The sequence below is a fragment of the Leptodactylus fuscus genome, chromosome 2 (genome assembly GCF_031893055.1).
Source record: "Leptodactylus fuscus isolate aLepFus1 chromosome 2, aLepFus1.hap2, whole genome shotgun sequence".
NCBI lineage: Eukaryota > Metazoa > Chordata > Amphibia > Anura > Leptodactylidae > Leptodactylus > Leptodactylus fuscus.
Window position 1 is genome coordinate 190,411,206 of NC_134266.1, and position 12,472 is coordinate 190,423,677.

The 12,472-nt window shown below is 38.6% G+C and overlaps 1 protein-coding gene across 3 annotated transcripts in view; it reads right to left on the reverse strand.

The window, feature by feature from the left end:
* The window catches only part of FARP1 (FERM, ARH/RhoGEF and pleckstrin domain protein 1), a 129,209-nt gene that overhangs the window by 18,355 nt on the left and 98,382 nt on the right, over positions 1-12,472 (reverse strand). The window contains exons 11-13 of one of the 3 annotated variants that reach the window (XM_075265329.1): positions 11,680-11,748; positions 11,092-11,155; positions 7,174-7,411 (exon numbers count right to left, since the gene is read on the reverse strand). In XM_075265329.1, the coding sequence (XP_075121430.1) occupies positions 7,174-7,411; positions 11,092-11,155; positions 11,680-11,748 (371 nt within the window). Of the gene's footprint in view, positions 1-7,173; positions 7,412-11,079; positions 11,156-11,679; positions 11,749-12,472 lie in introns of all 3 variants that reach the window. The other 2 variants (XM_075265328.1, XM_075265327.1) reach the window with 2 other exon arrangements.

The following is a 12,472-nucleotide window of genomic DNA, read 5'->3' on the forward strand; positions in this document are numbered from 1 at the left end:
GAAGTCTGGGGAAAACATACTGTGCTTATTTCAGAAAGCTATAGAAAATCTTGTGGACTGACAAACTTGTAGAAGATAAATGGCAGGGATTTGGTAAGGGAATGGTTATGTGTTCCCCCCTACTACAGGCAGGACAGGAAAGAGGGCAGGTTTCTGCAAGAAACAGGGCATTGAGGAGGAGTCAGGGGAAAAGGCTAATCTCATGAAAAATATATAGATATAAAAATTATTTCCAAAATCAGTTGAAAATATGAAACAAAACAAATGTACTTCTTACTGGCTTTGGAGAAGTATTGAAATCTGGCTGCAGGATTAGAATTTACGAACAAAAACAAAATAAAATATAAAGGGACGGACGAAATATATAGACAGTTTTAAGATGGCACAGTTGTGAAAAGTTTATTTTTCCTTTTTGGAGAGTGTGCCAAAAGGGTAACAGCTGACTGCAAAAATACCTGTGTGCAGGACAACTAGGCAAGTATCCCGACCTCATAAGATATAATGCTGCAGAAGTTTAACCAATTGAAAAGTTTGGGTTAGCTCTGCTACATCTGTACCTCAATATGGCCATATACTGTATTTACTTCTAAGACTAAGACACAATATTCAGTCACACTTAAGAGATGACACAAAAATGTGTCGGTTTTATTAATGCTAGAGAACAGTATTACAGTGAAATGCTTGGAAATGAGAGCATCATAAGTACTGTAATGTAAAGAAAACTATCCTATTTAGAAACATAGAAAACATTCACTCCTGGTTGCAAGAAAGAAGTTCCATGCAAAGATCTAGAAAATCAGGGGGAAAAGAAAATGAAGCAGGTGCTATGAAGCCTTCCTAAGGGATATCCCTTGCACCAACACTTACACAGACAAGACTGTCAGGCAACAGTGTGAGTATATATGTTATCTTTTCACATCTAACAATGTAGAAACAAATAGAAATCATGCGTTACGTGGTACAAACAGTATCTATCCCCGTAAACTACTCTACAAGTATTGTTGATGAATAGTAAAATAATCCATACCTTTATCTTCCTGCCAGGAAAAAAAAAGTGCTCTTGGTTTGTAACTCTCTGGTTCTTTACCAGACACAGTCAAGTAAAGGCGCCCATACACATTGGATGAAAGTTATCTGAACCTGCCATTTATCTAACCTATTGTCCAAGCTTTTCTCCAATGGCAGATGTCAGGGGGAAGGGAAGGTCAAGCATATTGGATTTCAATATGACCAATCCTTTGCTGTCATTCAGAGATGAGCTTTTGCAGCCTCCTTTGGTAGTGGCTTATTCCTCTATTCCCAGTGAAAATACAGTAAGTGAATTACAGTATAGAACAGTATGTCGCTGTGAGGCAGGGACTCCTAGCATCATAGATAACTATACTGCTAGGAGTCCGGCTCCCAGCATGAAGTTCAGGCCAGTAAATCTTGCTGGCACACGGATCGTGTTTTCCGGTGAAACACAGTCATGTGCTGCTCTCCTTAGTTTTTACATCTGTGTGTCCAGGCCACAGAAACCAATCCGTGTGCCATCCGTTCTGTCTTCATAGACCCATGCACTGCACTTAGTCGTGTGCATGGGGCTTTACAGTAAAACAACAGTGCCCATATGCTTTCAAAAACTGTTGGCTGAACTCCTATTTAGCCGTCAGCTATTTTCCCCGCCCTCATACAAGTGGACGCTCAGCTAAGCATGCATGTGTTTTGACTAAGGAGAGGAGAGTAAGCTGCTGCCAGACATAGCAGCATACCACCAAGGGACAAAGGATCAGAAATGATAAAATGGACCATGTCTGTTTGTTCCTTCCTTCCTACCATCATCTGTCGGGAGAGAGTTGGGAGGTTCCCACACATATAACATAGTATGTCAACCCACGGAAGGTGGAGAGTTTGACAGTATTTTCTTTTAATTGTTTGGGGGCTTAAGAGTTAAAACCACTGCTTATAGCCTACTCATATTGAAAGAAAAAATACATTTATAAGGTTGAAATTACACGTGCTATTTTGGTACCGGTTTTGGGAGCCAAAGTCAGGAGTGGAAAAGTATAAAGGATGGATTGATACATCGTATTACTTTTGTATCGACTCCTAGTTTTGGCTGTGAAAACAGCATCAAAATCCACTGCAAAATCTGCCACATAAGTGTATGGATAATTTCAGTCTAAAGGGATGGAGATGCAGATGGAGGGAGAAATAGCAAAGTAACCCGAGAACTAACCCTCACAGTGTCTAATAAGTGCAAAAGAAAAATGGAGAATGTGTACAGAAATATAGTACAATAGGCAGTCTTTCAATAGTACATCACACATCTTACCAATGACTAGGTTGTCACCACAGTTGCTGGGCAGGTTGACAAAAAAAACAGATAAGCAAATGACAGTTGTACAGCAGGTTTGGTGTAGGTGATGTTCCTGGCATGGGTGCAGGAAAGTAATGTACAACATGCACAGTAATGCACCAAGCTGAGAAGTATATAGGCAGTCAGTGCACTCTCATGCTTTTATGTCATATTCGTACACATCAATATCCCCAATAACAAAGGTATCTGTCACTGGTGCAGACTGAAGCGATACCAGCACAGAGACCAATGCTAAGCCAAAGTCATACATACAGCCCATTGTATAAGACACCTTTCCAAGTCAACGGTGATCCAATGAACATGGATTATTCATACAGAACAAACACTGGAGAAACCAGCGGCTAAATTCTTAATACATGCCATGGACGTGAATGTCCAGTATTGGCTTGGTTTTACATATACTACTGTGCCGGCATTGTACTTTACATAACCACATTAGCTGAAAGCAGGATACCATGAACACACCTGAGCACATAAGGCATGTGTTATTAAATTCGTGTAATATTCTCCTCTTATAATCCATGTAAGGCTGGATCACAGTGATGGAAAGAAAGGCATCTTTATGCATATATGGATAATCCAAAGAAAAGAAACATCAAAACAAGACCAAGAAAAATGTGAGGTACAGGATAAAACATGCTGGAAGATGAAGACAGAAGCCCCCTTCCACATCTTAGGATACATGCTGACAAAAGCAATACTTACAATGCAACATAAGCACATTTCTTTCTTAATAGTAGTTAACAAATGACAAAAATGAGAATGCCTTCCTTAGGGTAGTGGATTACAAGAAAATTAGTGTAATAGGAAACAGTTTAGCAGGGGGTGGGGGGAAGCAAACAGAGCCCAGAAACATATTCACACCACCTTGTGTGTTCGGGGTTAGTGATATCTGCCATTTTCTCTGCATTAAAGTTAAGAACAACATATTTAGTAGGCAAGCAACCCCAACAAGGTTATGGAAGAAGACTGGAAAAGGCCCTTATTATTTTTGTAAGTCGTGTGTTATTGTGTAACAAACATGACATCTCACATAACTGCATCACAAACTTCACGAGGTGGCAACTCTGGACAGTGGTAGAAATGTGTATGGTACAGTAACTACAGTAAGGAAAAGAATGGTCAGAAGCGGATTCTCTAGGATGCGGAGCAAAAATCCAACAGAGAAGTTTTATCCCGGGCAAAGGGTAAATGTAAAAGCAGGACTTAGAAGCAGAGCTGATACACATCGCACATTAGAAAAAAGCCTACAGCAAAGGCCAAGGCATTGTTTATTAAAGGCAACCATCATGTGAAAAATGCAGCCTGATCTGCAGGCAGTCTGTTATAGAGCAGGTTGTGTATATACATTTCCAGTATAACTTCTCATGAATTCTCTGCTCAGTCTGAGCTGATCTGCAGGCAGTCTGTTATAGAGCAGGTTGTGTATATACATTTCCAGTATAACTTCTCATGAATTCTCTGCTCAGTCTGAGCTGATCTGCAGGCAGTCTGTTATAGAGCAGGTTGTGTATATACATTTCCAGTATAACTTCTCATGAATTCTCTGCTCAGTCTGAGCTTAGGAGTCCAGTGGGTCCAGTGATCTCTATTTCACACTCACACAGGCAATGCAGTCATACTGTGAGCAACACTGCCCATTTTACCATCAAGCGCAAATTTAACTGAATAAAATGACAAGTTAGGCTGGAATTTTTCCCACATATCAGGCTGCTTTTTGCAATGTGACAGGTTTGCTTTAATATGGTTAAAGCACATTTTGCTACTAAAAATGTCTGAACTACTAAACCATTGCCATGTTATTTTGTTACTCTAAATGACATTTACATTCCTTCTTATATTTCATAAGAAGAGATATTAAAGAGTTTGTGATTATATTCATTGAATGTTGACTTTCTGAAGACATTGGGATTCCTATGCTACCTATAGCTGTAAATCATACTTGTTTAAGTGGCTGTGGCAGTCTGTGAAGATTAGAGCTAGTAGAAATCCATGTCAGCCAAGGACAGCCATCTGCCGGTATCTGTTTCAGACTGATGGATTTTGTCATTTTATTTAAGTGCTGTATTTACCAGGTCTGATGGAGTTAGCGATGTTAGCATACGCTGCAAAATCTCCATAAAACAAAGAACGTAAAAAAACACACCTATAATTTTTTTGGGGAAAACTTGGACACTCTTTTGTGTAAAGACATATCTGTTTTTTTGCAGCAAAATTTTGAATAATCCTCTATGCTGCTATTAATATAGCTGGTTTATATTGAATTCAGCCCCCACATAAGTCTAGTGGTAAGACATAATTGGGCTTAGCCTATGTTTTCTTGAAAAGCCTTTTGTTCTCTAGGAGATTCTGACCTATCTTATTAAAGTGAACAAATGACCTTGTCCACAGGAAAGCATCTCAACTAATATTCTAGTTTATATCAGCTATACACAAGAAAATACACTTAGATTTTCTTCATATCTGCTTTGGAGACTCCATTAGGAGCCACTGTTGCTGATTCGGTCAAAAGTACTAGACCAAATAGCACATTGAATGGCAGCTGAACTCCAACGGCACAGGCATATTACACACTGCTTGGAAGTATCTGCTTCTTGCTCTGTACACAGAGCAGATATCTCATATTAATAACCTATGCTAAGCATAGGCCAACAATAGGTAGCTTTGGACAAACAAAAGTAAAGTATTAAATATTGCAGTAAGTATAAGACATTGGAGCGTATATTATATATTTCATGGAATTTGGCACTACTTATCACACTATCTAACAAACACAAGATCACAAACCTAAAATGGAATAAAAACGTCCATTAGACTACACTTCATTAGAAGATTCCTCTGGTAACATAATGTATACAAGTATGTAACAGCATGTATATGTGGCGGGACTGTTGTATGTTTCAATACAGCTTTGTTATTGTCCAGTATTTATTACCTTAGCATTTGACAGGTCCATTGGATATTAGATTCAAAGACTTTTACAGCATATCGAATTAGAAGTTATCTGGCTCTCCTGAAAGCCACACAAGTACTCCTAACATATGTAATTTAATCATGGAATTTCACAAAATGTGTCCAATGATCATCAAAATGTTGTCAATGGACCCTAAAAATGCTCCATAACAGGACAGAGACAATACAAGATCTCAGATGCGCCATCTACATCTGACGGAGTAAAAGAAGAAATCTCCAAGCATGGGTTTTCCAATAGGCTGCAATAAAAGAGCTATACTGCACAAAGGTTTTATAGAAGGAGGAAAAAAACAAGTTTCAACGATTTCTACAGTTCATCATGGCCATGTAAATAACTCGTAACAGAGTTCAGTAGGCACTGCAAATAGATAAGTATATCCAATATCAAACATACAGAAAACCTGGAAAGATATGGCTTATAATACACTAAGGCATAGTTACCATCATTACACTGGTTCCCTACAAAACCCTATTAATACAAGGTGTGGAGCATCTACAAAAGGCTGCATCATGAATTATTTAGTGCAATTTTAGCTCAACACCTTATGTTACTCCAAAAAGTCCAATACAAACACGTCTAGTCCACACGGACAACTATAAAAATCAATTTAAGAACGACTGCTATTCACATGATTTAATCTATAAACACTATTATATTACTACTATTAAATTATACACTGGCAAATACATTTTGAGAACTACTCCTAGTAACAGATAAAGTGCAAACTAGGTCTAAAATAGCCTTACCATAGGAAAAAGAACTGTTTAACATGCAGGTTTTACTCAACTACATACTGACAACAAAATCCCAACTGTCTAACAACTGAAAACATGGGCACCATCCTCATCACTAAAACTAAGGACAGTGTCCTCATCATTTACTTCCTCAGCATACTCGTCTAGCTGAAGGCTGCCAAATGAGTAGTTATTTCTAGGCATTGGTGATGAATTTAACACTATTGGGTTCCCATAAACAAGCGGGTGACTAAAAGAGTCACCTATATCTGAATCTGTATCACTTGATTCACTACCACTGCTAGTGGAACCATCAGCCATAGGTACACCACCCAAGTGCTCTTCCCCTATAACAGAAGATCGTAATATGGGGCTGTACTTAGATTGCTTACTCTCAAAAAGTCCATTTGACAACATTTTAGCTTCTAAAGCAGCCATTTTGGCCAGATGGTCTAATCTCTGCTCTTCAGCTCTACGGTCTGCTACAGGTGTTGAGGCCATCTGACTTAGGATAAAAGGATCAGTATCAGAATGGTTGCGGTAGCCACTCTTAAGTTTCTGAATATGTGGCCGATCTAAAGGTGTGTCATACGGTGCATAATCATAGTTGCAGCTAACAACACCATTATCTGGAAGTCTAGCCCCATTATTATTGTATACATTTTCTGAAACGTGCCTCGGAGATCCACTTCTGTTAAAACTCATATTTGGACTTGATCCCTTGCTACTGGGTGACATTGGACTTGCAAAAGGACTACGGCTATCTGGGCCACTAAACATTTCGTCTATCAAAGAACTGTGTCTGGGCATCTTAGGGCTGTTGCCAGCATAAAAGGACATGCCTGCCGAGTCATCATCAATGTATTCTTCAATAATATTAGAAGATGACCGAACAGAAGACATTTGTTGCTTCAATTTGGAATGTTTAAGATAATCTTCTGTTCTATAGATCCCATTACAATGAAAACCACCCTCATCCTTGTCATTTGTTTGGGACTGTGAGCGTATTAAAAGCGCTCTGTGAAGATCATATTCGCTATCTACATCACTGCAGTCAATGTAAGGAATTGAGTTACTGCTGCCATGAGCAGCCCGGGATGCTGGACCTGTGCTTGGCTGGTGTGCGTTCTTCATATTCAGCTGTATGTGGTCTTTGGCCGCTTCTTCCCCATCGATTGTTAAATGTGTTACTTCTTTTGCTTTCTTCTCCCCAGGTACTTTCTTGGGAGATGGACTTTTATGTTGTATAAGCACCTCAGTCACTAACTTCTCTTCCTTGCATGTTGATAAAGTTTGTATCTCGTCTGGTTGAGAAGTCTGTATAAGGGTTATCTTAGGACTCTGCTGTTAAAAAAAAAAAAAAAAAAAAAAAAAAAAAAGTATAAAATTGCATATTATAAAGGAACAACAAAAAGAAATAATAAAAAAAATCAAAAGTCAGTAAATAGCAGTGAAGAAAAGTGCTTGATACAACCATCAACTACAGAGACAAAACTACTACTGCATCTGTGAGAATAGGATATAATACATACCGTATACAATAGGAGGTTAATATATACTTTTCAATTTCTCACCATTTTCAGGATTGTGTGCCTTGCTCTCCATGAGCAGAAACTAGAAAGACTGGGGGTGTACAGTCTTGTCTTATACAGAAGCCCGAGTAAGATGTGCCAAATTTATGAAGAGATGCATGCCTCTTAAAACATTTGGCACATCTTGAGTAGCCAGTTTGCCACTAATCTATGCCAAATATGAAAATGATTCAAAGGGGAATAACTAAAACTTAACCTTTATTAGCATATAAATAAATTAATTTAAAAAAATCTCATAAGAATAAACTCAACTTGTGTTCTACACAATAGTGTGATCTCAAAAAGGGTGGGTTACTGATAACACTGTTAACACACTATCCCTGTTAAAGTTCAGACAGGCATTATTAGTGAAAGTACAGGTTCAAGTGCAGGTCACAAGAATCTCATTCCTGACCTCACCTACTATCCATACAACTGTATAGAGAAAGGACTATTATTGCTCACATGTATGAAAAATGTGTACCTAACCCAATGTGAGAGGCTGTGAGAAAAAGGGACATAAATTATTTAAGTCCCCACACACCTCAGACACCTCTATGGCAACTAAGTACATACTAAATACTAAGTACATGTGGAGGTAAGTACGTCTGACAAAACAAAAACCCTAGAAATCCATTTCCAGGTGCCCTGATGGTGGCCGCCGGTACTTAGAAGTGAGCCCACTGGCTAAATCATTAAAAAAAAAAAAAAAACAGATAACTTTGTTGTGATTTTACAGACACTGCAGAATAGCAATTTGATCAAAACATGTGGACTCACTAACTGGTGAGATTCTGAAAATGGTAGATAATTGAAATAGGATGTATATTAAAAAGCTGTATAAGCTTTTTATTATGCAAGCAGTAATTTTATTAAGGGGGTTTTACAGGCGAATAACTGATATCCTATCCTTAGAGATCAATAGTTGAAGACTGTTAGTGTCTGTGTAGGAACACTGCAAGACTGGAAAATATATTACCAAAAAAAAAAGTTAATTTTCTATATGCAAATAAGATAAATCCTAAAATGTTCATGGGTAAACATGCTATTTTGTGAATTTAATTTAAGTACATTAAAGAGGACCTTTCACCTCCAGGAGCACATGCAGTGTAATACACCACTAGAAAGCTGACAGTGTGTTAAATTGAGTGCACTATCGGCTTTCACGTTCTGTGCCCCCATTGAAGAGCTATCGGTGCCGGTACCGTGGCTCTTCACTGTCAGAAGGGCGTTCCTCACAGCAGTGTCTACTGCGCTGTACTGTGAAACGGTGAGGAACGCCTCCATCCCCTCCTGATTTTATTCGTCCATAGACGAGTATGGGGGGAACGTTCCTCACCGCTCAGCGTCATCGCTGGGCGTTAAGGAACGCCCCCTCTCACAGTACAACGCTATAGACACTACTGTGAGGAAGGACGTTCCTGACAGACTGTGAGAAACTCCCTTCTGACAGTGAAGAGCTACGGTATCGGCACAGATAGCGCTTCACCGGGGGCACAGAACGTGAAAGCCGATTTCAGTGCACTGCTGACTTTCTAGCAGTGTATTACACTGCATGTGCCCCAGGAGGTGAAAGGTCCTCTATAACATTAGGAATAAACACAGGCAAGATGCGGCTGCAGACAATAGGACCTAAGAGTGTACTAAATTTATTTCTTTAACCTAAGGATACTACAAAAGATTTTGTTATATTATGCAATTTTTTGAAAGGATTAGATACTTCAGTAATCCATTTCCATGACAGTGATCTTAGGCTGGATTCACATCTGTGTTGTAGTCTCTGTTGGAGACCCTTCCGCAGATTCTGCTTAAAAATCGGTGGAAAGAAAAGTCCTACAAGGAGGACTTTTCTCTTCATCAGTTTCAATAGAAAATCGTCCATCTCCATTACAGTCTATAGGGTCCACGGGATTCATGTCGGAAATCAAGAATCTTGAAGATCAGCTGTTTCAAGAAGCCACAGCATTCAGGAGCACGGCAACCTTTTCAGTACTTACCAAAGCAGCCCATATTTATATAGCGGCTGTGCTTGGTATTGTAGTTCAGCCCATATTCTTGAATGTAATTGAGCTCTGAACAGACGTGACCAATGACCCTGATGTCATATAGCCTTTGAAGCAGAAGCAGAGCTCAGACAGAGCCACTGCCATTTCAAAAGACATGATCCCATTGACCTTCAACTAATAACCTATTCTCAGGATAGGACATCAATTAACCCTGTTCTCTTACCTCATAGTTCTGAATAAATCCAGCTCGGGGTTTAAAGTAAAGTAAATTATAGTGTCTCCCCAGCAGGAAACATTCAGGGTGACTGAAGATGGAACAGTGACTTTAAATGCCTCTAACTTTGGAGCCACGGGGGCTAAACTATCAAAAGTTGGAATGAAAGTTGGAATGCGGAGAGTGAAAAAATAATTAATGGTTTAAGGCTAAAATGAGTTAAAGGCTTAAATTGCACACAAAGCACCAGAGTTATGTGCCAGCAATATTTATTTGAGACAAAAGTTCCAAATTTGCAATAAAAAATAAATAAATAAATAAAAATCACATTTTCAGGAAAGTTTTTACAATTTTAATGTGACTGTTAGGGGGTTAATAGTCCTGGAAAACCCCTTTACTATAACATAAAACCACCTATAAGGGATATCTCAGGTAGGAAGTTTCATTAATCATGTTTAGGAGTCTTATGCTGGATACATACATTAGGGGGAATATACGAAGACTGGAATTTTCTGTGCCAGAAACTCCGGTAATAATATTTCTGGTGTACCTTGAAAAGTCCCATGTGCTAGAACTGTGCTAGAACACACACCAAGGTGTGAGTTATAGTACCTGTGACAGGGTGAAGTGTTTTCAAAAAGCTCACTGCTTTTTTTTTTTTTTCTTAAAGGAGAACAGTGATAAAAACTGCTGATATTCTGCATCTTAGGTCTAAAAATCAGGGCCCGTGCGCCTAAAATGTGCAACTGCTATGCCAGTGACAAGTTCTCAGAATTGTGATTTTGTAGCTTTTTTAGGAGCAAATTTTGCTACAGTTTCTTTCATAGTAAAAGAAGTGGATTCACCAAGAAGGAAAAGTGCAAGTCCTTACTTTATATTTTCCATTCCCTTTGAACTCACTCCTGGCTTTGGCTCAAAATACTGCAGCAAAATCTGTACCAGTACGTCTTCAGACTTGGAGTAACTACATACGTGCTGGTGAGATTTACTGACATTTGCAGCGCCCTCATATACTTGTGTAATTTCACCCCTAATGCTGGCCATGGCTGAGATTGCGTTAAAATGTATTTCAATGCACATACCCAAGTCATTTCTAATATAATCTGCATGCAATAACAAAATCCTGCTGTCATATTAAGATTGCTTTGTAGGTACAATGTTTGTAACATGGAAAAATTCAACAAAGCCTTAAAAGACAAACCATATTCTGAAATTACTAACTTGTTTTGGCACCTCTAAAATCTGATCAGATGAGGGTGTAGATAAACTTCTTATGGAACAAAGCTTGCTGTGCTTCCTACGAGAAATTACATAAAAAAGTTATAGTACAGCAAATGTCTATCCTTCATAACTCTTTAAAGTGTTTATATACTTTCTATATTGATGGCCTATCCTAGGAGAGACAGTAAGAGTGCTGCTTACCCCAAACACATGTGTATCGGTGTGTACAGAAAAAGTGGTCACTGTGTGGGGAGGATCAGCAGGACTCTCATTTTCTCTCCTAGGAGTCCTGTTCATCTCTGCCATGCTTTTCATTCCTGCTCCAAATCATATAAACCTATACAACACAATGGTCAGCTTATCCCCATCTTTTATATCCTACTCTCAATAGGGAATCATCTGACAGATTCATTATAAATAATATATGAACAACGGTTTCAACAAGCATACAACACTAACAATGCCAAGAGCAGAATACAACAGCGATGTACGGTAACATTCAGGATAATCCAATATTGCTGCACGGTATCAATCACTAGATATTCAGCTCTAGTTAATGTATACAGCACTATGACATTTTCTTGATCTTGAATGCCTTACCTCTCAAACTGCACTTTTTTGTGTCCTCCTTCCTTCACATAATCCAAAACCTGCTTTTGTGTTCGGCCACTAAAGAAGAAAAATTATATAATTTTATGTATGTTAAGTAACTTATGAGGGTCTGTATTATATATTACCAGGGCCACTATCCAACTCATAAGCACCCTCATACCCTGTCGAGAGCTGCAGTATATACTTTGTTGTGCTCAAAGTACATGATTCATTTCTAGGGCCTTATTCAGTGTTCTTTTTACTATTGCAGTTGCAGTAAATACAACTTTTAGAAGGCTGCTGTTACAGCTTTTATCATGATTTACACGGAAAGTCTCGCAAGACAAAAGTTTGTGCCATTATGTCACAATGAATCAGACCCATTTCAAGTACTTGCAAGTCGTAAAACCTGCCTGGGGCAGAAGATATAAAATAGAACTGTGTGTCATGTTTTCAGAACAACATATCAGGTATATCTGGTGATTTTACAAGTACTAGCTGGAGGCTTGTGACTGCACTGATCTAACACTGACCCTGTGTAACATATTCTTACAAGAAAGATTAAGTAATGCAAGACAAGTAGACAATCTACAGCATTAATGCCACAATACAATACACAACATAATACAAGAACTACAGCCTCACATATGATTAATATAGGTTGTGTCCACAAATATAACATCTCGCATCTTTTCTGTAGATCACCAGAAGTGGATGGATTCAGTATTATGATCAGTATCTATTTTGTACAGGAATTAGTAATGGTCTCTGATATGATGATTTACTCAGATGAATATAACAA